Source organism: Mesoplodon mirus (genome assembly GCF_964341445.2).
Source record: "Mesoplodon mirus genome assembly, chromosome: 5".
Lineage (NCBI taxonomy): Eukaryota > Metazoa > Chordata > Mammalia > Artiodactyla > Ziphiidae > Mesoplodon > Mesoplodon mirus.
The window spans coordinates 53,695,719-53,720,184 of NC_138980.1; the positions used below are offsets into that span (position 1 = coordinate 53,695,719).

The 24,466-nt window shown below is 50.6% G+C and overlaps 1 protein-coding gene across 1 annotated transcript; it reads left to right on the forward strand.

The window, feature by feature from the left end:
* Positions 1-13: 13 nt before the first annotated feature.
* On the forward strand, positions 14-14,033 carry LOC309805347 (uncharacterized protein; the record flags this gene model as incomplete). The annotated part of the gene is made up of 5 exons (XM_082623275.1): positions 14-19; positions 3,153-3,746; positions 4,531-4,701; positions 12,518-13,111; positions 13,896-14,033. 5 exons carry the CDS (start codon positions 14-16, stop codon positions 14,031-14,033), a joined length of 1,503 nt encoding a protein of 500 aa, XP_082479401.1.
* Positions 14,034-24,466: the final 10,433 nt, after the last annotated feature.

The following is a 24,466-nucleotide window of genomic DNA, read 5'->3' on the forward strand; positions in this document are numbered from 1 at the left end:
ATCGGCGGCAGGGATGACCGTGGGCCTGGCGGGAGCCACCATCGAGGATCCAGGAGAAAGCGGATCCGGCCAGGCCACCGCAGGTGCTGCCCGCCTATCCCCGCAGGACACGAACCTGGTCTCGGCGGATGTTGCCAGCACATCCTCGACGGGGGCAGATGGTCCAGAGAGCAGCACGAGCGTGGTGTTGCCAGGTGCAGTCACAACCAGCAAGCCTGCTGCTGGAAGAGCTGAAGGGAAGGTCGCAGCCCCCGTGGTCTCCACCTTGCAGAGTGAAGGCTACACGTCTGAACGGGATGGAAGCCAGAAGGTCTCCCACCCCAGGGATGAAGCCTGGAAGGAAAAAAAGGAAAGGAGGACACGTCTTCAGCGAGGAAACGTTCCCATCACCGCAGGACAGGTGAAGGTCACCACAGGACAGGAGGGGACAAGACCCAGAAAGCATCCTCCCACTGGTCCTCATGCGGCCATGAAAACTCCAAAGGTGACAAAGGATGGGAGGACAGCTCGCAGACGGAGGAAGAGCCAGCCCGCCACCAGTTCGGGGACTCAAAGTAAGACATCCAGTGAGATCCTCTCCTTCTTTAGGCGCTTCAGTCATTCCTGATTCAGCACCAAGGCTCACACATGGCCACTGGGAGGTAGACAAAGCCCCGGTTGGCTTGCATCCTTCCCTAGAGAGGCAATTCCTACTTTCTCTAATAAAGGAATCCATACAACTCCAAAAGAAATGCTATCTTGTGTTTTCTATGTCCCCTCGCCTGGTAGTGACTTGACAGTGACTTCTGTGATGCGAATTGTGCTTTGGCCTGAGACCCCAGAATCAAAATTTTGTTGTAGAAGATATGTAGTAAGTATCATTAAGCCATTCACTAGGGCTGGAAATAGATGCACTATACAGAAATTTTCGCTGCGAGGTTGCGAATCTTTTGAAATAAGATTTAATATGTAAATAGTTTGGGGAGAAGATAAGCTGGGGGAAGTGACTGTGTGATGTGTATACTTGCGTTGCTGAATTAATTACTTAACTCATCAGGTATTTATTGGGTGTCTGTGCTGTGCCTAGCACGAGGCTATGTTATTGAAAAACGACCCTTTTCTCAGCAAAGCACTCTGGTTTGGTTATGGGCACTCTGCAGAAGGCAAGGAAATAAGCACAGGAAAAGGTTTTCGTCGCTTGCTCGAAGGTCACACGTGCATAGCCACTGCCAGAAAGAGAAGCCTGTTTTCCCCGCAAGGCTTCTCCAGGGCACGTAGGGTGGAGGGAGGACAAGTCTGCAGCCGGGGCTGAGCTTCAGGCCATAGCTGGGGTCAGAGGTTCACCTTATGAAAACAGAAACTCTCTCTGGCTTGTAAGGAAATCAAACCTTTGGGAGTTATTTTACTTTGTGTAGGATAAAACAGAACACGGGGGGATCAGGGTTGTCATTGGCTCAACAAAGGGACCCAATCTTTATGGTAGAAGCAGCACCAACGAGGAGTCCGGAAATCTGAGTTCCTATCCTGTCTGGGCCACTGACTCTCCTGGGTCACTCTGCCTCTCTGTAATGGTACCTCTGTGGGCAGCCACGGGGTCCCCAACTGTAAAACCAATGGATTGGACCGCTGCAGTGATTCTTACCCTTGGTTGTATGTTGCGAGTTCCCTGGGGAGCTTAAAAACAAACAAAAAAAACATTGATAGCCTGACCCCAATCCCAGAGATTCTGATGACATTTAGGTGGGGTAAGCCCTCCAGCACTGGGAGTTTTAAAAATCTCACCCAATAATTCTACTGTGCAGCAGCCAAGTTGGAAAACCACTGGGCTAGGAGGTCCGGGGGGGGGCCTCTTTCCGCCCCAGTATGCCATAACTTTACAGTGGAAGACAGTAGTTCTCCAACATTCACATGCATAAGGATCACCTGGGAAGCCTATTTAAAAAATAACATTTCTCACCATACGATATCCCTTATACATGGACTCTACAGTACGATGCCAATGAACATATCTGCGAAACAGAAACAGACTCCCAGACATAGAAAAGAGACTTGGGGTTTTCAGTGGGGTTGGGGGCAGGGAAGGATTGGGAGTTTGGGATTAGCAGATGCAAACTACAGGGTGGATAAACAGCAGGGTCCTACTGTAGAGCACAGAGAACTCTAGTCAGTATCCTGTGATAAACCATAATGGAAAAGAATAGGAAAAAGACTATACATGAAATACACAAAGAACGCACATGAAACTGAATCAGAAATTAACGGAAGAAATTAACACAACAGAAATTAACACAACCTTGTAAATCGACTAGACGTCAATAAAAAAGAAGGGGGAAAAGAAAAAAAATAGAAGCCAAGGTTGGGTTCCGTTTGCGGGGAGGGAGCATGCAGAAGATGGGCTGGCAGGCTTCTATTTCTTGCTCTGGGTGGCAGCTACAAGGGTGCTCACTTTCTTGTTACTCATTAAGCTATATATTTACGGTTTGTGCACTTTCATGAATGTGTGTTATATTTCACAATAAAAACAGTTTCTAAAACTGTAAAAAATATATATAAATATAAAAAGTTAGCCTCCCTGAAAAGAGAAAATGGGTGAGAAAATTCTCCATATCCTGGAAATGACAGTACCAATGGGACTCTGACAGGTAGCACTCTTTCTAAGCTCCTGCCAGCACTGTGCTATATACGCTGGGGGCACAGAGAACAGCAATCCCCATAGGATGCCTGCCCTCAGCAAGTACACGGTCCACTTCCAGGATTTTATCCCCAGGACATCGTTCAGCAGAAGCGCCAAGATGATGGAGATTTGTAACAACAACAAGACTGGAAACCACCCAGATATTTACAAGAGCAGGAGGGTTTTCTCAACCGTTTGAGTAGAAAGACTATCCGGCCTACCCACACCTATACCCTGGCAGGGTCAGCCTGTTCCCTATGGACGTGGTGGTTGGTTTAGGGGGAGGCTGGTGAGCCTGCCCCAAGGGGGTGGGGGCTTGGAGGCTCAACAAAGGGGTGTGTGATGCGATGGTGACGGGTCACAAAGGGCTTGCGGTATAAATAGGGTCGGGTCAAGAGACTCTGGCAGAGTCCTGCAGGGAGGTGACGAGGTGCTTTCGTTCCCTCTCTCTCTCTCTCCGAGGCTCAACTTGTGGCTGGTGGCTCTGTCTTGAACGAAGAGAGCCATGAGCAGTGAGAGTTTACCTCATTACACGGCCAATAGCTACTGTTCAGTGGGGGTGTCGAGGACCTCCATGGGGGTCCTGCAACGACAACTGTACGAGGGAGGAGAGTATGACATTTTCAAGTACGCTCCCATGTTTGAGAGCGACTTTATCCAGGTCAGCAAGGAAGGAGAACTGATCGACCTAGACAACCGCGTCCAAACGGTGACTGTGGGCGTCGCATCCACCAGCCCCCTCTTCCCACTACCTGACGTCATGCTGCTGGCCCGACCAAGGAAAGTCTGTGCCGGGATCACCAAGGGGAGAGGTTGCAAGCCCGTGAAGACCCTAGAGCTCACCAGGCTGCTCCCCTTGAAGTTTGTCAAGATCTCCATCCACAACCGGGAGAAACAGCAGCTGTGCCTGAGTCTTGCTACCGGCCGGACTTTCTACCTGCAGCTGTGCCCCTCTTCCGACGCACAAGAAGACCTCTTTTCCTATTGGGAAAAGCTTGTCTATATCCTGAGACCACCGGTAGACAGTTACAGCAGTACCCCGATGCTCCAAACTGGAGATGCAGCGACTACAGAGGATGCCGACATCATAGTGGTAAGCACCTACAGGGACTCAAGAACACGGGGCAGGGTGCTTTGGGAGAGCAAGGCAAAGCTGGTCCTTCATAGCCTTTGGTGCTCTCTGAGACTCGCCTGGGAAATACCTTCTACTGTTGAAAAGGGTCAGGGACACACGAGCTATCACTACAGGAGTCACCACACTGGAGAGGTTCCGAGTGCTACACCACCTTGTCCCACGAGGCCGAATTTCAGAGACACCTTAGGTATCACCTCGGCTGCACTGGTCTCATCACTAGGGCTGTAATCCCTCCTACAGCATCCTGACTGTCTGGTCTCTGCTTGAACACTTACCCCAGCCCATGTAGTCTCAGGAGTTGGGGAACATCATTCACAGTTAGGAAGTCCTTCCTTCATTGTGTCTCCCCGGGACTCCGACATGCTGACTCAAATCAGCCCAACCCGTGGAGTCACCAAAACGTACAAGGTGTGCATCCCTTGACCCAGGAACCCCACTTCTAGGAATCTGCCCTGCAGGGAGAGAAGCACAAGGGTATAAAGTTAAAGTGTAGAGCATCATGGAGAATTGTATCAGTGCTCTCCCTGACCCTGGGACTGTTCAAGTAAAGTGGAGTGGCCGTTGGACAGGGGTGCAGTAGATGGGGTCTTGCATCCAATGGGAGCTTAGACTGGGTGATGTCAAAGGTTATTCTAAGTATAAGGCCTTGAGTTGCTCAGCTCCAGGATGAGAGAGGAGCGGACAGTTCTGAGCTCACTTTCTGTCATCTCTCTCTTACCTGTCTCTCCTCCCCTTGGCTCAGACCACAGAGCTCCACAGAGAAAGGGATCAGGATGAGGTTGGGCTTCACAAGCTTCGTGACGTGACTGGAGCCACGTCTTGTGCTTATGTGGGGGGAGAGGGAATCCATCATGCCCCCCATGGATCAACTGCAGCCCTGAAAGGCGCCGAAGGATCGGCGGCAGGGATGACCGTGGGCCTGGCGGGAGCCACCATCGAGGATCCAGGAGAAAGCGGATCCGGCCAGGCCACCGCAGGTGCTGCCCGCCTATCCCCGCAGGACACGAACCTGGTCTCGGCGGATGTTGCCAGCACATCCTCGACGGGGGCAGATGGTCCAGAGAGCAGCACGAGCGTGGTGTTGCCAGGTGCAGTCACAACCAGCAAGCCTGCTGCTGGAAGAGCTGAAGGGAAGGTCGCAGCCCCCGTGGTCTCCACCTTGCAGAGTGAAGGCTACACGTCTGAATGGGATGGAAGCCAGAAGGTCTCCCACCCCAGGGATGAAGCCTGGAAGGAAAAAAAGGAAAGGAGAACACGTCTTCAGCGAGGAAACGTTCCCATCACCGCAGGACAGGTGAAGGTCACCACAGGACAGGAGGGGACAAGACCCAGAAAGCATCCTCCCACTGGTCCTCATGCGGCCATGAAAACTCCAAAGGTGACAAAGGAGGGGAGGACAGCTCGCAGACGGAGGAAGAGCCAGCCCGCCACCAGTTCGGGGACTCGAAGTAAGACATCCAGTGAGATCCTCTCCTTCTTTAGGCGCTTCAGTCATTCCTGATTCAGCACCAAGGCTCACACATGGCCACTGGGAGGTAGACAAAGCCCCGGTTGGCTTGCATCCTTCCCTAGAGAGGCAATTCCTACTTTCTCTAATAAAGGAAACCATACAACTCCAAAAGAAATGCTATCTTGTGTTTTCTATGTCCCCTCGCCTGGTAGTGACTTGACAGTGACTTCTGTGATGCAAATTGTGCTTTGGCCTGAGACCCCAGAATCAAAATTTTGTTGTAGAAGATATGTAGTAAGTATCATTAAGCCATTCACTAGGGCTGGAAATAGATGCACTATACAGAAATTTTCGCTGCGAGGTTGCGAAACTTTTGAAATAAGATTTAATATGTAAATAGTTTGGGGAGAAGATAAGCTGGGGGAAGTGACTGTGTGATGTGTATACTTGCGTTGCTGAATTAATTACTTAACTCATCAGGTATTTATTGGGTGTCTGTGCTGTGCCTAGCACGAGGCTATGTTATTGAAAAACGACCCTTTTCTCAGCAAAGCACTCTGGTTTGGTTATGGGCACTCTGCAGAAGGCAAGGAACTAAGCACAGGAAAAGGTTTTCGTCGCTTGCTCGAAGGTCACACGTGCATAGCCACTGCCAGAAAGAGAAGCCTGTTTTCCCCGCAAGGCTTCTCCAGGGCACGTAGGGTGGAGGGAGGACAAGTCTGCAGCCGGGGCTGAGCTTCAGGCCATAGCTGGGGTCAGAGGTTCACCTTATGAAAACAGAAACTCTCTCTGGCTTGTAAGGAAATCAAACCATTGGGAGTTATTTTACTTTGTGTAGGATAAAACAGAACACGGGGGGATCAGGGTTGTCATTGGCTCAACAAAGGGACACAAGCTTTATGGTAGAAGCAGCACCAACGAGGAGTCCGGAAATCTGAGTTCCTATCCTGTCTGGGCCACTGACTCTCCTGGGTCACTCTGCCTCTCTGTAATGGTACCTCTGTGGGCAGCCACGGGGTCCCCAACTGTAAAACCAATGGATTGGACTGCTGCAGTGATTCTTACCCTTGGTTGTATGTTGTGAGTTCCCTGGGGAGCTTAAAAACAAACAAAAAAAACATTGATAGCCTGACCCCAATCCCAGAGATTCTGATGACATTTAGGTGGGGTAAGCCCTCCAGCACTGGGAGTTTTAAAAATCTCACCCAATAATTCTACTGTGCAGCAGCCAAGTTGGAAAACCACTGGGCTAGGTGGTCTGGGGGGGGGCCACTTTCCGCCCCAGTATGCCATAACTTTACAGTGGAAGACAGTAGTTCTCCAACATTCACATGCATAAGGATCACCTGGGAAGCCTATTTAAAAAATAACATTTCTCACCATACGATATCCCTTATACATGGACTCTACAGTACGATGCCAATGAACATATCTGCGAAACAGAAACAGACTCCCAGACATAGAAAAGAGACTTGGGGTTTTCAGTGGGGTTGGGGGCAGGGAAGGATTGGGAGTTTGGGATTAGCAGATGCAAACTACAGGGTGGATAAACAGCAGGGTCCTACTGTAGAGCGCAGAGAACTGTAGTCAGTATCCTGTGATAAACCATAATGGAAAAGAATAGGAAAAAGACTATACATGAAATACACAAAGAACGCACATGAAACTGAATCAGAAATTAACGGAAGAAATTAACACAACAGAAATTAACACAACCTTGTAAATCGACTAGACGTCAATAAAAAAGAAGGGGGAAAAGAAAAAAAATAGAAGCCAAGGTTGGGTTCCCTTTGCGGGGAGGGAGCATGCAGAAGAGGGGCTGGCAGGCTTCTATTTCTTGCTCTGGGTGGCAGCTACAAGGGTGCTCACTTTCTTGTTACTCATTAAGCTATATATTTACGGTTTGTGCACTTTCATGAATGTGTGTTATATTTCACAATAAAAACAGTTTCTAAAACTGTAAAAAATATATATAAATATAAAAAGTTAGCCTCCCTGAAAAGAGAAAATGGGTGAGAAAATTCTCCATATCCTGGAAATGACACTACCAATGGGACTCTGACAGGTAGCACTCTTTCTAAGCTCCTGCCAGCACTGTGCTATATACGCTGGGGGCACAGAGAACAGCAATCCCCATAGGATGCCTGCCCTCAGCAAGTACACGGTCCACTTCCAGGATTTTATCCCCAGGACATCGTTCAGCAGAAGCGCCAAGATGATGGAGATTTGTAACAACAACAAGACTGGAAACCACCCAGATATTTACAAGAGCAGGAGGGTTTTCTCAACCGTTTGAGTAGAAAGACTATCCGGCCTACCCACACCTATACCCTGGCAGGGTCAGCCTGTTCCCTATGGACGTGGTGGTTGGTTTAGGGGGAGGCTGGTGAGCCTGCCCCAAGGGGGTGGGGGCTTGGAGGCTCAACAAAGGGGTGTGTGATGCGATGGTGACGGGTCACAAAGGGCTTGCGGTATAAATAGGGTCGGGTCAAGAGACTCTGGCAGAGTCCTGCAGGGAGGTGACGAGGTGCTTTCGTTCCCTCTCTCTCTCTCTCCGAGGCTCAACTTGTGGCTGGTGGCTCTGTCTTGAACGAAGAGAGCCATGAGCAGTGAGAGTTTACCTCATTACACGGCCAATAGCTACTGTTCCGTGGGGGTGTCGAGGACCTCCATGGGGGTCCTGCAACGACAACTGTACGAGGGAGGAGAGTATGACATTTTCAAGTACGCTCCCATGTTTGAGAGCGACTTTATCCAGGTCAGCAAGGAAGGAGAACTGATCGACCTAGACAACCGCGTCCAAACGGTGACTGTGGGCGTCGCATCCACCAGCCCCCTCTTCCCACTACCTGACGTCATGCTGCTGGCCCGACCAAGGAAAGTCTGTGCCGGGATCACCAAGGGGAGAGGTTGCAAGCCCGTGAAGACCCTAGAGCTCACCAGGCTGCTCCCCTTGAAGTTTGTCAAGATCTCCATCCACAACCGGGAGAAACAGCAGCTGTGCCTGAGTCTTGCTACCGGCCGGACTTTCTACCTGCAGCTGTGCCCCTCTTCCGACGCACAAGAAGACCTCTTTTCCTATTGGGAAAAGCTTGTCTATATCCTGAGACCACCGGTAGACAGTTACAGCAGTACCCCGATGCTCCAAACTGGAGATGCAGCGACTACAGAGGATGCCGACATCCTAGTGGTAAGCACCTACAGGGACTCAAGAACACGGGGCAGGGTGCTTTGGGAGAGCAAGGCAAAGCTGGTCCTTCATAGCCTTTGGTGCTCTCTGAGACTCGCCTGGGAAATACCTTCTACTGTTGAAAAGGGTCAGGGACACACGAGCTATCACTACAGGAGTCACCACACTGGAGAGGTTCCGAGTGCTGCACCACCTTGTCCCACGAGGCCGAATTTCAGAGACACCTTAGGTATCACCTCGGCTGCACTGGTCTCATCACTAGGGCTGTAATCCCTCCTACAGCATCCTGACTCTCTGGTCTCTGCTTGAACACTTACCCCAGCCCATGTAGTCTCAGGAGTTGGGGAACATCATTCACAGTTAGGAAGTCCTTCCTTCATTGTGTCTCCCCGGGACTCCGACATGCTGACTCAAATCAGCCCAACCCGTGGAGTCACCAAAACGTACAAGGTGTGCATCCCTTGACCCAGGAACCCCACTTCTAGGAATCTGCCCTGCAGGGAGAGAAGCACAAGGGTATAAAGTTAAAGTGTAGAGCATCATGGAGAATTGTATCAGTGCTCTCCCTGACCCTGGGACTGTTCAAGTAAAGTGGAGTGGCCGTTGGACAGGGGTGCAGTAGATGGGGTCTTGCATCCAATGGGAGCTTAGACTGGGTGATGTCAAAGGTTATTCTAAGTATAAGGCCTTGAGTTGCTCAGCTCCAGGATGAGAGAGGAGCGGACAGTTCTGAGCTCACTTTCTGTCATCTCTCTCTTACCTGTCTCTCCTCCCCTTGGCTCAGACCACAGAGCTCCACAGAGAAAGGGATCAGGATGAGGTTGGGCTTCACAAGCTTCGTGACGTGACTGAAGCCACGTCTTGGGCTTATGTGGGGGGAGAGGGAATCCATCATGCCCCCCATGGATCAACTGCAGCCCTGAAAGGCGCCGAAGGATCGGCGGCAGGGATGACCGTGGGCCTGGCGGGAGCCACCATCGAGGATCCAGGAGAAAGCGGATCCGGCCAGGCCACCGCAGGTGCTGCCCGCCTATCCCCGCAGGACACGAACCTGGTCTCGGCGGATGTTGCCAGCACATCCTCGACGGGGGCAGATGGTCCAGAGAGCAGCACGAGCGTGGTGTTGCCAGGTGCAGTCACAACCAGCAAGCCTGCTGCTGGAAGAGCTGAAGGGAAGGTCGCAGCCCCCGTGGTCTCCACCTTGCAGAGTGAAGGCTACACGTCTGAATGGGATGGAAGCCAGAAGGTCTCCCACCCCAGGGATGAAGCCTGGAAGGAAAAAAAGGAAAGGAGAACACGTCTTCAGCGAGGAAACGTTCCCATCACTGCAGGACAGGTGAAGGTCACCACAGGACAGGAGGGGACAAGACCCAGAAAGCATCCTCCCACTGGTCCTCATGCGGCCATGAAAACTCCAAAGGTGACAAAGGAGGGGAGGACAGCTCGCAGACGGAGGAAGAGCCAGCCCGCCACCAGTTCGGGGACTCGAAGTAAGACATCCAGTGAGATCCTCTCCTTCTTTAGGCGCTTCAGTCATTCCTGATTCAGCACCAAGGCTCACACATGGCCACTGGGAGGTAGACAAAGCCCCGGTTGGCTTGCATCCTTCCCTAGAGAGGCAATTCCTACTTTCTCTAATAAAGGAAACCATACAACTCCAAAAGAAATGCTATCTTGTGTTTTCTATGTCCCCTCGCCTGGTAGTGACTTGACAGTGACTTCTGTGATGCAAATTGTGCTTTGGCCTGAGACCCCAGAATCAAAATTTTGTTGTAGAAGATATGTAGTAAGTATCATTAAGCCATTCACTAGGGCTGGAAATAGATGCACTATACAGAAATTTTCGCTGCGAGGTTGCGAATCTTTTGAAATAAGATTTAATATGTAAATAGTTTGGGGAGAAGATAAGCTGGGGGAAGTGACTGTGTGATGTGTATACTTGCGTTGCTGAATTAATTACTTAACTCATCAGGTATTTATTGGGTGTCTGTGCTGTGCCTAGCACGAGGCTATGTTATTGAAAAACGACCCTTTTCTCAGCAAAGCACTCTGGTTTGGTTATGGGCACTCTGCAGAAGGCAAGGAACTAAGCACAGGAAAAGGTTTTCGTCGCTTGCTCGAAGGTCACACGTGCATAGCCACTGCCAGAAAGAGAAGCCTGTTTTCCCCGCAAGGCTTCTCCAGGGCACGTAGGGTGGAGGGAGGACAAGTCTGCAGCCGGGGCTGAGCTTCAGGCCATAGCTGGGGTCAGAGGTTCACCTTATGAAAACAGAAACTCTCTCTGGCTTGTAAGGAAATCAAACCATTGGGAGTTATTTTACTTTGTGTAGGATAAAACAGAACACGGGGGGATCAGGGTTGTCATTGGCTCAACAAAGGGACACAAGCTTTATGGTAGAAGCAGCACCAACGAGGAGTCCGGAAATCTGAGTTCCTATCCTGTCTGGGCCACTGACTCTCCTGGGTCACTCTGCCTCTCTGTAATGGTACCTCTGTGGGCAGCCACGGGGTCCCCAACTGTAAAACCAATGGATTGGACTGCTGCAGTGATTCTTACCCTTGGTTGTATGTTGCGAGTTCCCTGGGGAGCTTAAAAACAAACAAAAAAAAACATTGATAGCCTGACCCCAATCCCAGAGATTCTGATGACATTTAGGTGGGGTAAGCCCTCCAGCACTGGGAGTTTTAAAAATCTCACCCAATAATTCTACTGTGCAGCAGCCAAGTTGGAAAACCACTGGGCTAGGTGGTCTGGGGGGGGGCCACTTTCCGCCCCAGTATGCCATAACTTTACAGTGGAAGACAGTAGTTCTCCAACATTCACATGCATAAGGATCACCTGGGAAGCCTATTTAAAAAATAACATTTCTCACCATACGATATCCCTTATACATGGACTCTACAGTACGATGCCAATGAACATATCTGCGAAACAGAAACAGACTCCCAGACATAGAAAAGAGACTTGGGGTTTTCAGTGGGGTTGGGGGCAGGGAAGGATTGGGAGTTTGGGATTAGCAGATGCAAACTACAGGGTGGATAAACAGCAGGGTCCTACTGTAGAGCGCAGAGAACTGTAGTCAGTATCCTGTGATAAACCATAATGGAAAAGAATAGGAAAAAGACTATACATGAAATACACAAAGAACGCACATGAAACTGAATCAGAAATTAACGGAAGAAATTAACACAACAGAAATTAACACAACCTTGTAAATCGACTAGACGTCAATAAAAAAGAAGGGGGAAAAGAAAAAAAATAGAAGCCAAGGTTGGGTTCCCTTTGCGGGGAGGGAGCATGCAGAAGAGGGGCTGGCAGGCTTCTATTTCTTGCTCTGGGTGGCAGCTACAAGGGTGCTCACTTTCTTGTTACTCATTAAGCTATATATTTACGGTTTGTGCACTTTCATGAATGTGTGTTATATTTCACAATAAAAACAGTTTCTAAAACTGTAAAAAATATATATAAATATAAAAAGTTAGCCTCCCTGAAAAGAGAAAATGGGTGAGAAAATTCTCCATATCCTGGAAATGACACTACCAATGGGACTCTGACAGGTAGCACTCTTTCTAAGCTCCTGCCAGCACTGTGCTATATACGCTGGGGGCACAGAGAACAGCAATCCCCATAGGATGCCTGCCCTCAGCAAGTACACGGTCCACTTCCAGGATTTTATCCCCAGGACATCGTTCAGCAGAAGCGCCAAGATGATGGAGATTTGTAACAACAACAAGACTGGAAACCACCCAGATATTTACAAGAGCAGGAGGGTTTTCTCAACCGTTTGAGTAGAAAGACTATCCGGCCTACCCACACCTATACCCTGGCAGGGTCAGCCTGTTCCCTATGGACGTGGTGGTTGGTTTAGGGGGAGGCTGGTGAGCCTGCCCCAAGGGGGTGGGGGCTTGGAGGCTCAACAAAGGGGTGTGTGATGCGATGGTGACGGGTCACAAAGGGCTTGCGGTATAAATAGGGTCGGGTCAAGAGACTCTGGCAGAGTCCTGCAGGGAGGTGACGAGGTGCTTTCGTTCCCTCTCTCTCTCTCTCCGAGGCTCAACTTGTGGCTGGTGGCTCTGTCTTGAACGAAGAGAGCCATGAGCAGTGAGAGTTTACCTCATTACACGGCCAATAGCTACTGTTCAGTGGGGGTGTCGAGGACCTCCATGGGGGTCCTGCAACGACAACTGTACGAGGGAGGAGAGTATGACATTTTCAAGTACGCTCCCATGTTTGAGAGCGACTTTATCCAGGTCAGCAAGGAAGGAGAACTGATCGACCTAGACAACCGCGTCCAAACGGTGACTGTGGGCGTCGCATCCACCAGCCCCCTCTTCCCACTACCTGACGTCATGCTGCTGGCCCGACCAAGGAAAGTCTGTGCCGGGATCACCAAGGGGAGAGGTTGCAAGCCCGTGAAGACCCTAGAGCTCACCAGGCTGCTCCCCTTGAAGTTTGTCAAGATCTCCATCCACAACCGGGAGAAACAGCAGCTGTGCCTGAGTCTTGCTACCGGCCGGACTTTCTACCTGCAGCTGTGCCCCTCTTCCGACGCACAAGAAGACCTCTTTTCCTATTGGGAAAAGCTTGTCTATATCCTGAGACCACCGGTAGACAGTTACAGCAGTACCCCGATGCTCCAAACTGGAGATGCAGCGACTACAGAGGATGCCGACATCCTAGTGGTAAGCACCTACAGGGACTCAAGAACACGGGGCAGGGTGCTTTGGGAGAGCAAGGCAAAGCTGGTCCTTCATAGCCTTTGGTGCTCTCTGAGACTCGCCTGGGAAATACCTTCTACTGTTGAAAAGGGTCAGGGACACACGAGCTATCACTACAGGAGTCACCACACTGGAGAGGTTCCGAGTGCTGCACCACCTTGTCCCACGAGGCCGAATTTCAGAGACACCTTAGGTATCACCTCGGCTGCACTGGTCTCATCACTAGGGCTGTAATCCCTCCTACAGCATCCTGACTCTCTGGTCTCTGCTTGAACACTTACCCCAGCCCATGTAGTCTCAGGAGTTGGGGAACATCATTCACAGTTAGGAAGTCCTTCCTTCATTGTGTCTCCCCGGGACTCCGACATGCTGACTCAAATCAGCCCAACCCGTGGAGTCACCAAAACGAACAAGGTGTGCATCCCTTGACCCAGGAACCCCACTTCTAGGAATCTGCCCTGCAGGGAGAGAAGCACAAGGGTATAAAGTTAAAGTGTAGAGCATCCTGGAGAATTGTATCAGTGCTCTCCCTGACCCTGGGACTGTTCAAGTAAAGTGGAGTGGCCGTTGGACAGGGGTGCAGTAGATGGGGTCTTGCATCCAATGGGAGCTTAGACTGGGTGATGTCAAAGGTTATTCTAAGTATAAGGCCTTGAGTTGCTCAGCTCCAGGATGAGAGAGGAGCGGACAGTTCTGAGCTCACTTTCTGTCATCTCTCTCTTACCTGTCTCTCCTCCCCTTGGCTCAGACCACAGAGCTCCACAGAGAAAGGGATCAGGATGAGGTTGGGCTTCACAAGCTTCGTGACGTGACTGGAGCCACGTCTTGGGCTTATGTGGGGGGAGAGGGAATCCATCATGCCCCCATGGATCAACTGCAGCCCTGAAAGGCGCCGAAGGATCGGCGGCAGGGATGACCGTGGGCCTGGCGGGAGCCACCATCGAGGATCCAGGAGAAAGCGGATCCGGCCAGGCCACCGCAGGTGCTGCCCGCCTATCCCCGCAGGACACGAACCTGGTCTCGGCGGATGTTGCCAGCACATCCTCGACGGGGGCAGATGGTCCAGAGAGCAGCACGAGCGTGGTGTTGCCAGGTGCAGTCACAACCAGCAAGCCTGCTGCTGGAAGAGCTGAAGGGAAGGTCGCAGCCCCCGTGGTCTCCACCTTGCAGAGTGAAGGCTACACGTCTGAACGGGATGGAAGCCAGAAGGTCTCCCACCCCAGGGATGAAGCCTGGAAGGAAAAAAAGGAAAGGAGGACACGTCTTCAGCGAGGAAACGTTCCCATCACCGCAGGACAGGTGAAGGTCACCACAGGACAGGAGGGGACAAGACCCAGAAAGCATCCTCCCACTGGTCCTCATGCGGCCATGAAAACTCCAAAGGTGACAAAGGAGGGGAGGACAGCTCGCAGACGGAGGAAGAGCCAGCCCGCCACCAGTTCGGGGACTCAAAGTAAGACATCCAGTGAGATCCTCTCCTTCTTTAGGCGCTTCAGTCATTCCTGATTCAGCACCAAGGCTCACACATGGCCACTGGGAGGTAGACAAAGCCCCGGTTGGCTTGCATCCTTCCCTAGAGAGGCAATTCCTACTTTCTCTAATAAAGGAATCCATACAACTCCAAAAGAAATGCTATCTTGTGTTTTCTATGTCCCCTCGCCTGGTAGTGACTTGACAGTGACTTCTGTGATGCGAATTGTGCTTTGGCCTGAGACCCCAGAATCAAAATTTTGTTGTAGAAGATATGTAGTAAGTATCATTAAGCCATTCACTAGGGCTGGAAATAGATGCACTATACAGAAATTTTCGCTGCGAGGTTGCGAATCTTTTGAAATAAGATTTAATATGTAAATAGTTTGGGGAGAAGATAAGCTGGGGGAAGTGACTGTGTGATGTGTATACTTGCGTTGCTGAATTAATTACTTAACTCATCAGGTATTTATTGGGTGTCTGTGCTGTGCCTAGCACGAGGCTATGTTATTGAAAAACGACCCTGTTCTCAGCAAAGCACTCTGGTTTGGTTATGGGCACTCTGCAGAAGGCAAGGAAATAAGCACAGGAAAAGGTTTTCGTCGCTTGCTCGAAGGTCACACGTGCATAGCCACTGCCAGAAAGAGAAGCCTGTTTTCCCCGCAAGGCTTCTCCAGGGCACGTAGGGTGGAGGGAGGACAAGTCTGCAGCCGGGGCTGAGCTTCAGGCCATAGCTGGGGTCAGAGGTTCACCTTATGAAAACAGAAACTCTCTCTGGCTTGTAAGGAAATCAAACCTTTGGGAGTTATTTTACTTTGTGTAGGATAAAACAGAACACGGGGGGATCAGGGTTGTCATTGGCTCAACAAAGGGACCCAATCTTTATGGTAGAAGCAGCACCAACGAGGAGTCCGGAAATCTGAGTTCCTATCCTGTCTGGGCCACTGACTCTCCTGGGTCACTCTGCCTCTCTGTAATGGTACCTCTGTGGGCAGCCACGGGGTCCCCAACTGTAAAACCAATGGATTGGACCGCTGCAGTGATTCTTACCCTTGGTTGTATGTTGCGAGTTCCCTGGGGAGCTTAAAAACAAACAAAAAAAACATTGATAGCCTGACCCCAATCCCAGAGATTCTGATGACATTTAGGTGGGGTAAGCCCTCCAGCACTGGGAGTTTTAAAAATCTCACCCAATAATTCTACTGTGCAGCAGCCAAGTTGGAAAACCACTGGGCTAGGAGGTCTGGGGGGGGGGCCTCTTTCCGCCCCAGTATGCCATAACTTTACAGTGGAAGACAGTAGTTCTCCAACATTCACATGCATAAGGATCACCTGGGAAGCCTATTTAAAAAATAACATTTCTCACCATACGATATCCCTTATACATGGACTCTACAGTACGATGCCAATGAACATATCTGCGAAACAGAAACAGACTCCCAGACATAGAAAAGAGACTTGGGGTTTTCAGTGGGGTTGGGGGCAGGGAAGGATTGGGAGTTTGGGATTAGCAGATGCAAACTACAGGGTGGATAAACAGCAGGGTCCTACTGTAGAGCACAGAGAACTGTAGTCAGTATCCTGTGATAAACCATAATGGAAAAGAATAGGAAAAAGACTATACATGAAATACACAAAGAACGCACATGAAACTGAATCAGAAATTAACGGAAGAAATTAACACAACAGAAATTAACACAACCTTGTAAATCGACTAGACGTCAATAAAAAAGAAGGGGGAAAAGAAAAAAAATAGAAGCCAAGGTTGGGTTCCCTTTGCGGGGAGGGAGCATGCAGAAGATGGGCTGGCAGGCTTCTATTTCTTGCTCTGGGTGGCAGCTACAAGGGTGCTCACTTTCTTGTTACTCATTAAGCTATATATTTACGGTTTGTGCACTTTCATGAATGTGTGTTATATTTCACAATAAAAACAGTTTCTAAAACTGTAAAAAATATATATAAATATAAAAAGTTAGCCTCCCTGAAAAGAGAAAATGGGTGAGAAAATTCTCCATATCCTGGAAATGACAGTACCAATGGGACTCTGACAGGTAGCACTCTTTCTAAGCTCCTGCCAGCACTGTGCTATATACGCTGGGGGCACAGAGAACAGCAATCCCCATAGGATGCCTGCCCTTAGCAAGTACACGGTCCACTTCCAGGATTTTATCCCCAGGACATCGTTCAGCAGAAGCGCCAAGATGATGGAGATTTGTAACAACAACAAGACTGGAAACCACCCAGATATTTACAAGAGCAGGAGGGTTTTCTCAACCGTTTGAGTAGAAAGACTATCCGGCCTACCCACACCTATACCCTGGCAGGGTCAGCCTGTTCCCTATGGACGTGGTGGTTGGTTTAGGGGGAGGCTGGTGAGCCTGCCCCAAGGGGGTGGGGGCTTGGAGGCTCAACAAAGGGGTGTGTGATGCGATGGTGACGGGTCACAAAGGGCTTGCGGTATAAATAGGGTCGGGTCAAGAGACTCTGGCAGAGTCCTGCAGGGAGGTGACGAGGTGCTTTCGTTCCCTCTCTCTCTCTCTCCGAGGCTCAACTTGTGGCTGGTGGCTCTGTCTTGAACGAAGAGAGCCATGAGCAGTGAGAGTTTACCTCATTACACGGCCAATAGCTACTGTTCAGTGGGGGTGTCGAGGACCTCCATGGGGGTCCTGCAACGACAACTGTACGAGGGAGGAGAGTATGACATTTTCAAGTACGCTCCCATGTTTGAGAGCGACTTTATCCAGGTCAGCAAGGAAGGAGAACTGATCGACCTAGACAACCGCGTCCAAACGGTGACTGTGGGCGTCGCATCCACCAGCCCCCTCTTCCCACTACCTGACGTCATGCTGCTGGCCCGACCAAGGAAAGTCTGTGCCGGGATCACCAAGGGGAGAGGTTGCAAGCCCGTGAAGACCCTAGAGCTCACCAGGCTGCTCCCCTTGAAGTTTGTCAAGATCTCCATCCACAACCGGGAGAAACAGCAGCTGTGCCTGAGTCTTGCTACCGGCCGGACTTTCTACCTGCAGCTGTGCCCCTCTTCCGATGCACAAGAAGACCTCTTTTCCTATTGGGAAAAGCTTGTCTATATCCTGAGACCACCGGTAGACAGTTACAGCAGTACCCCGATGCTCCAAACTGGAGATGCAGCGACTACAGAGGATGCCGACATCCTAGTGGTAAGCACCTACAGGGACTCAAGAACACGGGGCAGGGTGCTTTGGGAGAGCAAGGCAAAGCTGGTCCTTCATAGCCTTTGGTGCTCTCTGAGACTCGCCTGGGAAATACCTTCTACTGTTGAAAAGGGTCAGGGACACACGAGCTATCACTACAGGAGTCACCACACTGGAGAGGTTCCGAGTGCTGCACCACCTTGTTCCACGAGGCCGAATTTCAGAGACACCTTAGGTATCACCTCGGCTGCACTGGTCTCATCACTAGGGCTGTAATCCCTCCTACAGCATCCTGACTCTCTGGTCTCTGCTTGAACACTTACCCCAGCCCATGTAGTCTCAGGAGTTGGGGAACATCATTCACAGTTAGGAAGTCCTTCCTTCATTGTGTCTCCCCGGGACTCCGACATGCTGACTCAAATCAGCCCAACCCGTGGAGTCACCAAAACGTACAAGGTGTGCATCCCTTGACCCAGGAACCCCACTTCTAGGAATCTGCCCTGCACGGAGAGAAGCACAAGGGTATAAAGTTAAAGTGTAGAGCATCATGGAGAATTGTATCAGTGCTCTCCCTGACCCTGGGACTGTTCAAGTAAAGTGGAGTGGCCGTTGGACAGGGGTGCAGTAGATGGGGTCTTGCATCCAATGGGAGCTTAGACTGGGTGATGTCAAAGGTTATTCTAAGTATAAGGCCTTGAGTTGCTCAGCTCCAGGATGAGAGAGGAGCGGACAGTTCTGAGCTCACTTTCTGTCATCTCTCTCTTACCTGTCTCTCCTCCCCTTGGCTCAGACCACAGAGCTCCACAGAGAAAGGGATCAGGATGAGGTTGGGCTTCACAAGCTTCGTGACGTGACTGAAGCCACGTCTTGGGCTTATGTGGGGGGAGAGGGAATCCATCATGCCCCCCATGGATCAACTGCAGCCCTGAAAGGCGCCGAAGGATCGGCGGCAGGGATGACCGTGGGCCTGGCGGGAGCCACCATCGAGGATCCAGGAGAAAGCGGATCCGGCCAGGCCACCGCAGGTGCTGCCCGCCTATCCCCGCAGGACACGAACCTGGTCTCGGCGGATGTTGCCAGCACATCCTCGACGGGGGCAGATGGTCCAGAGAGCAGCACGAGCGTGGTGTTGCCAGGTGCAGTCACAACCAGCAAGCCTGCTGCTGGAAGAGCTGAAGGGAAGGTCGCAGCCCCCGTGGTCTCCACCTTGCAGAGTGAAGGCTACACGTCTGAATGGGATGGAAGCCAGAAGGTCTCCCACCCCAGGGATGAAGCCTGGAAGGAAAAAAAGGAAAGGAGAACACGTCTTCAGCGAGGAAACGTTCCCATCACCGCAGGACAGGTGAAGGTCACCACAGGACAGGAGGGGACAAGACCCAGAAAGCATCCTCCCACTGGTCCTCATGCGGCCATGAAAACTCCAAAGGTGACAAAGGAGGGGAGGACAGCTCGCAGACGGAGGAAGAGCCAGCCCGCCACCAGTTCGGGGACTCGAAGTAAGACATCCAGTGAGATCCTCTCCTTCTTTAGGCGCTTCAGTCATTCCTGATTCAGCACCAAGGCTCACACATGGCCACTGGGAGGTAGACAAAGCCCCGGTTGGCTTGCATCCTTCCCTAGAGAGGCAATTCCTACTTTCTCTAATAAAGGAAACCATACAACTCCAAAAGAAATGCTATCTTGTGTTTTCTATGTCCCCTCGCCTGGTAGTGACTTGACAGTGACTTCTGTGATGCGAATTGTGCTTTGGCCTGAGACCCCAGAATCAAAATTTTGTTGTAGAAGATATGTAGTAAGTATCATTAAGCCATTCACTAGGGCTGGAAATAGATGCACTATACAGAAATTTTCGCTGCGAGGTTGCGAATCTTTTGAAATAAGATTTAATATGTAAATAGTTTGGGGAGAAGATAAGCTGGGGGAAGTGACTGTGTGATGTGTATACTTGCGTTGCTGAATTAATTACTTAACTCATCAGGTATTTATTGGGTGTCTGTGCTGTGCCTAGCACGAGGCTATGTTATTGAAAAACGACCCTTTTCTCAGCAAAGCACTCTGGTTTGGTTATGGGCACTCTGCAGAAGGCAAGGAACTAAGCACAGGAAAAGGTTTTCGTCGCTTGCTCGAAGGTCACACGTGCATAGCCACTGCCAGAAAGAGAAGCCTGTTTTCCCCGCAAGGCTTCTCCAGGGCACGTAGGGTGGAGGGAGGACAAGTCTGCAGCCGGGGCTGAGCTTCAGGCCATAGCTGGGGTCAGAGGTTCACCTTATGAAAACAGAAACTCTCTCTGGCTTGTAAGGAAATCAAACCATTGGGATTTATTTTACTTTGTGTAGGATAAAACAGAACACGGGGGGATCAGGGTTGTCATTGGCTCAACAAAGGGACACAAGCTTTATGGTAGAAGCAGCACCAACGAGGAGTCCGGAAATCTGAGTTCCTATCCTGTCTGGGCCACTGACTCTCCTGGGTCACTCTGCCTCTCTGTAATGGTACCTCTGTGGGCAGCCACGGGGTCCCCAACTGTAAAACCAATGGATTGGACTGCTGCAGTGATTCTTACACTTGGTTGTATGTTGCGAGTTCCCTGGGGAGCTTAAAAACAAACAAAAAAAACATTCATAGCCTGACCCCAATCCCAGAGATTCTGATGACATTTAGGTGGGGTAAGCCCTCCAGCACTGGGAGTTTTAAAAATCTCACCCAATAATTCTACTGTGCAGCAGCCAAGTTGGAAAACCACTGGGCTAGGTGGTCTGGGGGGGGGCCACTTTCCGCCCCAGTATGCCATAACTTTACAGTGGAAGACAGTAGTTCTCCAACATTCACATGCATAAGGATCACCTGGGAAGCCTATTTAAAAAATAACATTTCTCACCATACGATATCCCTTATACATGGACTCTACAGTACGATGCCAATGAACATATCTGCGAAACAGAAACAGACTCCCAGACATAGAAAAGAGACTTGGGGTTTTCAGTGGGGTTGGGGGCAGGGAAGGATTGGGAGTTTGGGATTAGCAGATGCAAACTACAGGGTGGATAAACAGCAGGGTCCTACTGTAGAGCGCAGAGAACTGTAGTCAGTATCCTGTGATAAACCATAATGGAAAAGAATAGGAAAAAGACTATACATGAAATACACAAAGAACGCACATGAAACTGAATCAGAAATTAACGGAAGAAATTAACACAACAGAAATTAACACAACCTTGTAAATCGACTAGACGTCAATAAAAAAGAAGGGGGAAAAGAAAAAAAATAGAAGCCAAGGTTGGGTTCCCTTTGCGGGGAGGGAGCATGCAGAAGAGGGGCTGGCAGGCTTCTATTTCTTGCTCTGGGTGGCAGCTACAAGGGTGCTCACTTTCTTGTTACTCATTAAGCTATATATTTACGGTTTGTGCACTTTCATGAATGTGTGTTATATTTCACAATAAAAACAGTTTCTAAAACTGTAAAAAATATATATAAATATAAAAAGTTAGCCTCCCTGAAAAGAGAAAATGGGTGAGAAAATTCTCCATATCCTGGAAATGACAGTACCAATGGGACTCTGACAGGTAGCACTCTTTCTAAGCTCCTGCCAGCACTGTGCTATATACGCTGGGGGCACAGAGAACAGCAATCCCCATAGGATGCCTGCCCTCAGCAAGTACACGGTCCACTTCCAGGATTTTATCCCCAGGACATCGTTCAGCAGAAGCGCCAAGATGATGGAGATTTGTAACAACAACAAGACTGGAAACCACCCAGATATTTACAAGAGCAGGAGGGTTTTCTCAACCGTTTGAGTAGAAAGACTATCCGGCCTACCCACACCTATACCCTGGCAGGGTCAGCCTGTTCCCTATGGACGTGGTGGTTGGTTTAGGGGGAGGCTGGTGAGCCTGCCCCAAGGGGGTGGGGGCTTGGAGGCTCAACAAAGGGGTGTGTGATGCGATGGTGACGGGTCACAAAGGGCTTGCGGTATAAATAGGGTCGGGTCAAGAGACTCTGGCAGAGTCCTGCAGGGAGGTGACGAGGTGCTTTCGTTCCCTCTCTCTCTCTCTCCGAGGCTCAACTTGTGGCTGGTGGCTCTGTCTTGAACGAAGAGAGCCATGAGCAGTGAGAGTTTACCTCATTACACGGCCAATAGCTACTGTTCAGTGGGGGTGTCGAGGACCTCCATGGGGGTCCTGCAATGACAACTGTACGAGGGAGGAGAGTATGACATTTTCAAGTACGCTCCCATGTTTGAGAGCGACTTTATCCAGGTCAGCAAGGAAGGAGAACTGATCGACCTAGACAACCGCGTCCAAACGGTGACTGTGGGCGTCGCATCCACCAGCCCCCTCTTCCCACTACCTGACGTCATGCTGCTGGCCCGACCAAGGAAAGTCTGTGCCGGGATCACCAAGGGGAGAGGTTGCAAGCCCGTGAAGACCCTAGAGCTCACCAGGCTGCTCCCCTTGAAGTTTGTCAAGATCTCCATCCACAACCGGGAGAAACAGCAGCTGTGCCTGAGTCTTGCTACCGGCCGGACTTTCTACCTGCAGCTGTGCCCCTCTTCCGACGCACAAGAAGACCTCTTTTCCTATTGGGAAAAGCTTGTCTATATCCTGAGACCACCGGTAGACAGTTACAGCAGTACCCCGATGCTCCAAACTGGAGATGCAGCGACTACAGAGGATGCCGACATCCTAGTGGTAAGCACCTACAGGGACTCAAGAACACGGGGCAGGGTGCTTTGGGAGAGCAAGGCAAAGCTGGTCCTTCATAGCCTTTGGTGCTCTCTGAGACTCGCCTGGGAAATACCTTCTACTGTTGAAAAGGGTCAGGGACACACGAGCTATCACTACAGGAGTCACCACACTGGAGAGGTTCCGAGTGCTGCACCACCTTGTCCCACGAGGCCGAATTTCAGAGACACCTTAGGTATCACCTCGGCTGCACTGGTCTCATCACTAGGGCTGTAATCCCTCCTACAGCATCCTGACTCTCTGGTCTCTGCTTGAACACTTACCCCAGCCCATGTAGTCTCAGGAGTTGGGGAACATCATTCACAGTTAGGAAGTCCTTCCTTCATTGTGTCTCCCCGGGACTCCGACATGCTGACTCAAATCAGCCCAACCCGTGGAGTCACCAAAACGAACAAGGTGTGCATCCCTTGACCCAGGAACCCCACTTCTAGGAATCTGCCCTGCAGGGAGAGAAGCACAAGGGTATAAAGTTAAAGTGTAGAGCATCCTGGAGAATTGTATCAGTGCTCTCCCTGACCCTGGGACTGTTCAAGTAAAGTGGAGTGGCCGTTGGACAGGGGTGCAGTAGATGGGGTCTTGCATCCAATGGGAGCTTAGACTGGGTGATGTCAAAGGTTATTCTAAGTATAAGGCCTTGAGTTGCTCAGCTCCAGGATGAGAGAGGAGCGGACAGTTCTGAGCTCACTTTCTGTCATCTCTCTCTTACCTGTCTCTCCTCCCCTTGGCTCAGACCACAGAGCTCCACAGAGAAAGGGATCAGGATGAGGTTGGGCTTCACAAGCTTCGTGACGTGACTGGAGCAACGTCTTGGGCTTATGTGGGGGGAGAGGGAATCCATCATGCCCCCCATGGATCAACTGCAGCCCTGAAAGGCGCCGAAGGATCGGCGGCAGGGATGACCGTGGGCCTGGCGGGAGCCACCATCGAGGATCCAGGAGAAAGCGGATCCGGCCAGGCCACCGCAGGTGCTGCCCGCCTATCCCCGCAGGACACGAACCTGGTCTCGGCGGATGTTGCCAGCACATCCTCGACGGGGGCAGATGGTCCAGAGAGCAGCACGAGCGTGGTGTTGCCAGGTGCAGTCACAACCAGCAAGCCTGCTGCTGGAAGAGCTGAAGGGAAGGTCGCAGCCCCCGTGGTCTCCACCTTGCAGAGTGAAGGCTACACGTCTGAACGGGATGGAAGCCAGAAGGTCTCCCACCCCAGGGATGAAGCCTGGAAGGAAATAAAGGAAAGGAGGACACGTCTTCAGCGAGGAATCGTTCCCATCACCGCAGGACAGGTGAAGGTCACCACAGGACAGGAGGGGACAAGACCCAGAAAGCATCCTCCCACTGGTCCTCATGCGGCCATGAAAACTCCAAAGGTGACAAAGGAGGGGAGGACAGCTCGCAGACGGAGGAAGAGCCAGCCCACCACCAGTTCGGGGACTCGAAGTAAGACATCCAGTGAGATCCTCTCCTTCTTTAGGCGCTTCAGTCATTCCTGATTCAGCACCAAGGCTCACACATGGCCACTGGGAGGTAGACAAAGCCCCGGTTGGCTTGCATCCTTCCCTAGAGAGGCAATTCCTACTTTCTCTAATAAAGGAAACCATACAACTCCAAAAGAAATGCTATCTTGTGTTTTCTATGTCCCCTCGCCTGGTAGTGACTTGACAGTGACTTCTGTGATGCGAATTGTGCTTTGGCCTGAGACCCCAGAATCAAAATTTTGTTGTAGAAGATATGTAGTAAGTATCATTAAGCCATTCACTAGGGCTGGAAATAGATGCACTATACAGAAATTTTCGCTGCGAGGTTGCGAATCTTTTGAAATAAGATTTAATATGTAAATAGTTTGGGGAGAAGATAAGCTTGGGGAAGTGACTGTGTGATGTGTATACTTGCGTTGCTGAATTAATTACTTAACTCATCAGGTATTTATTGGGTGTCTGT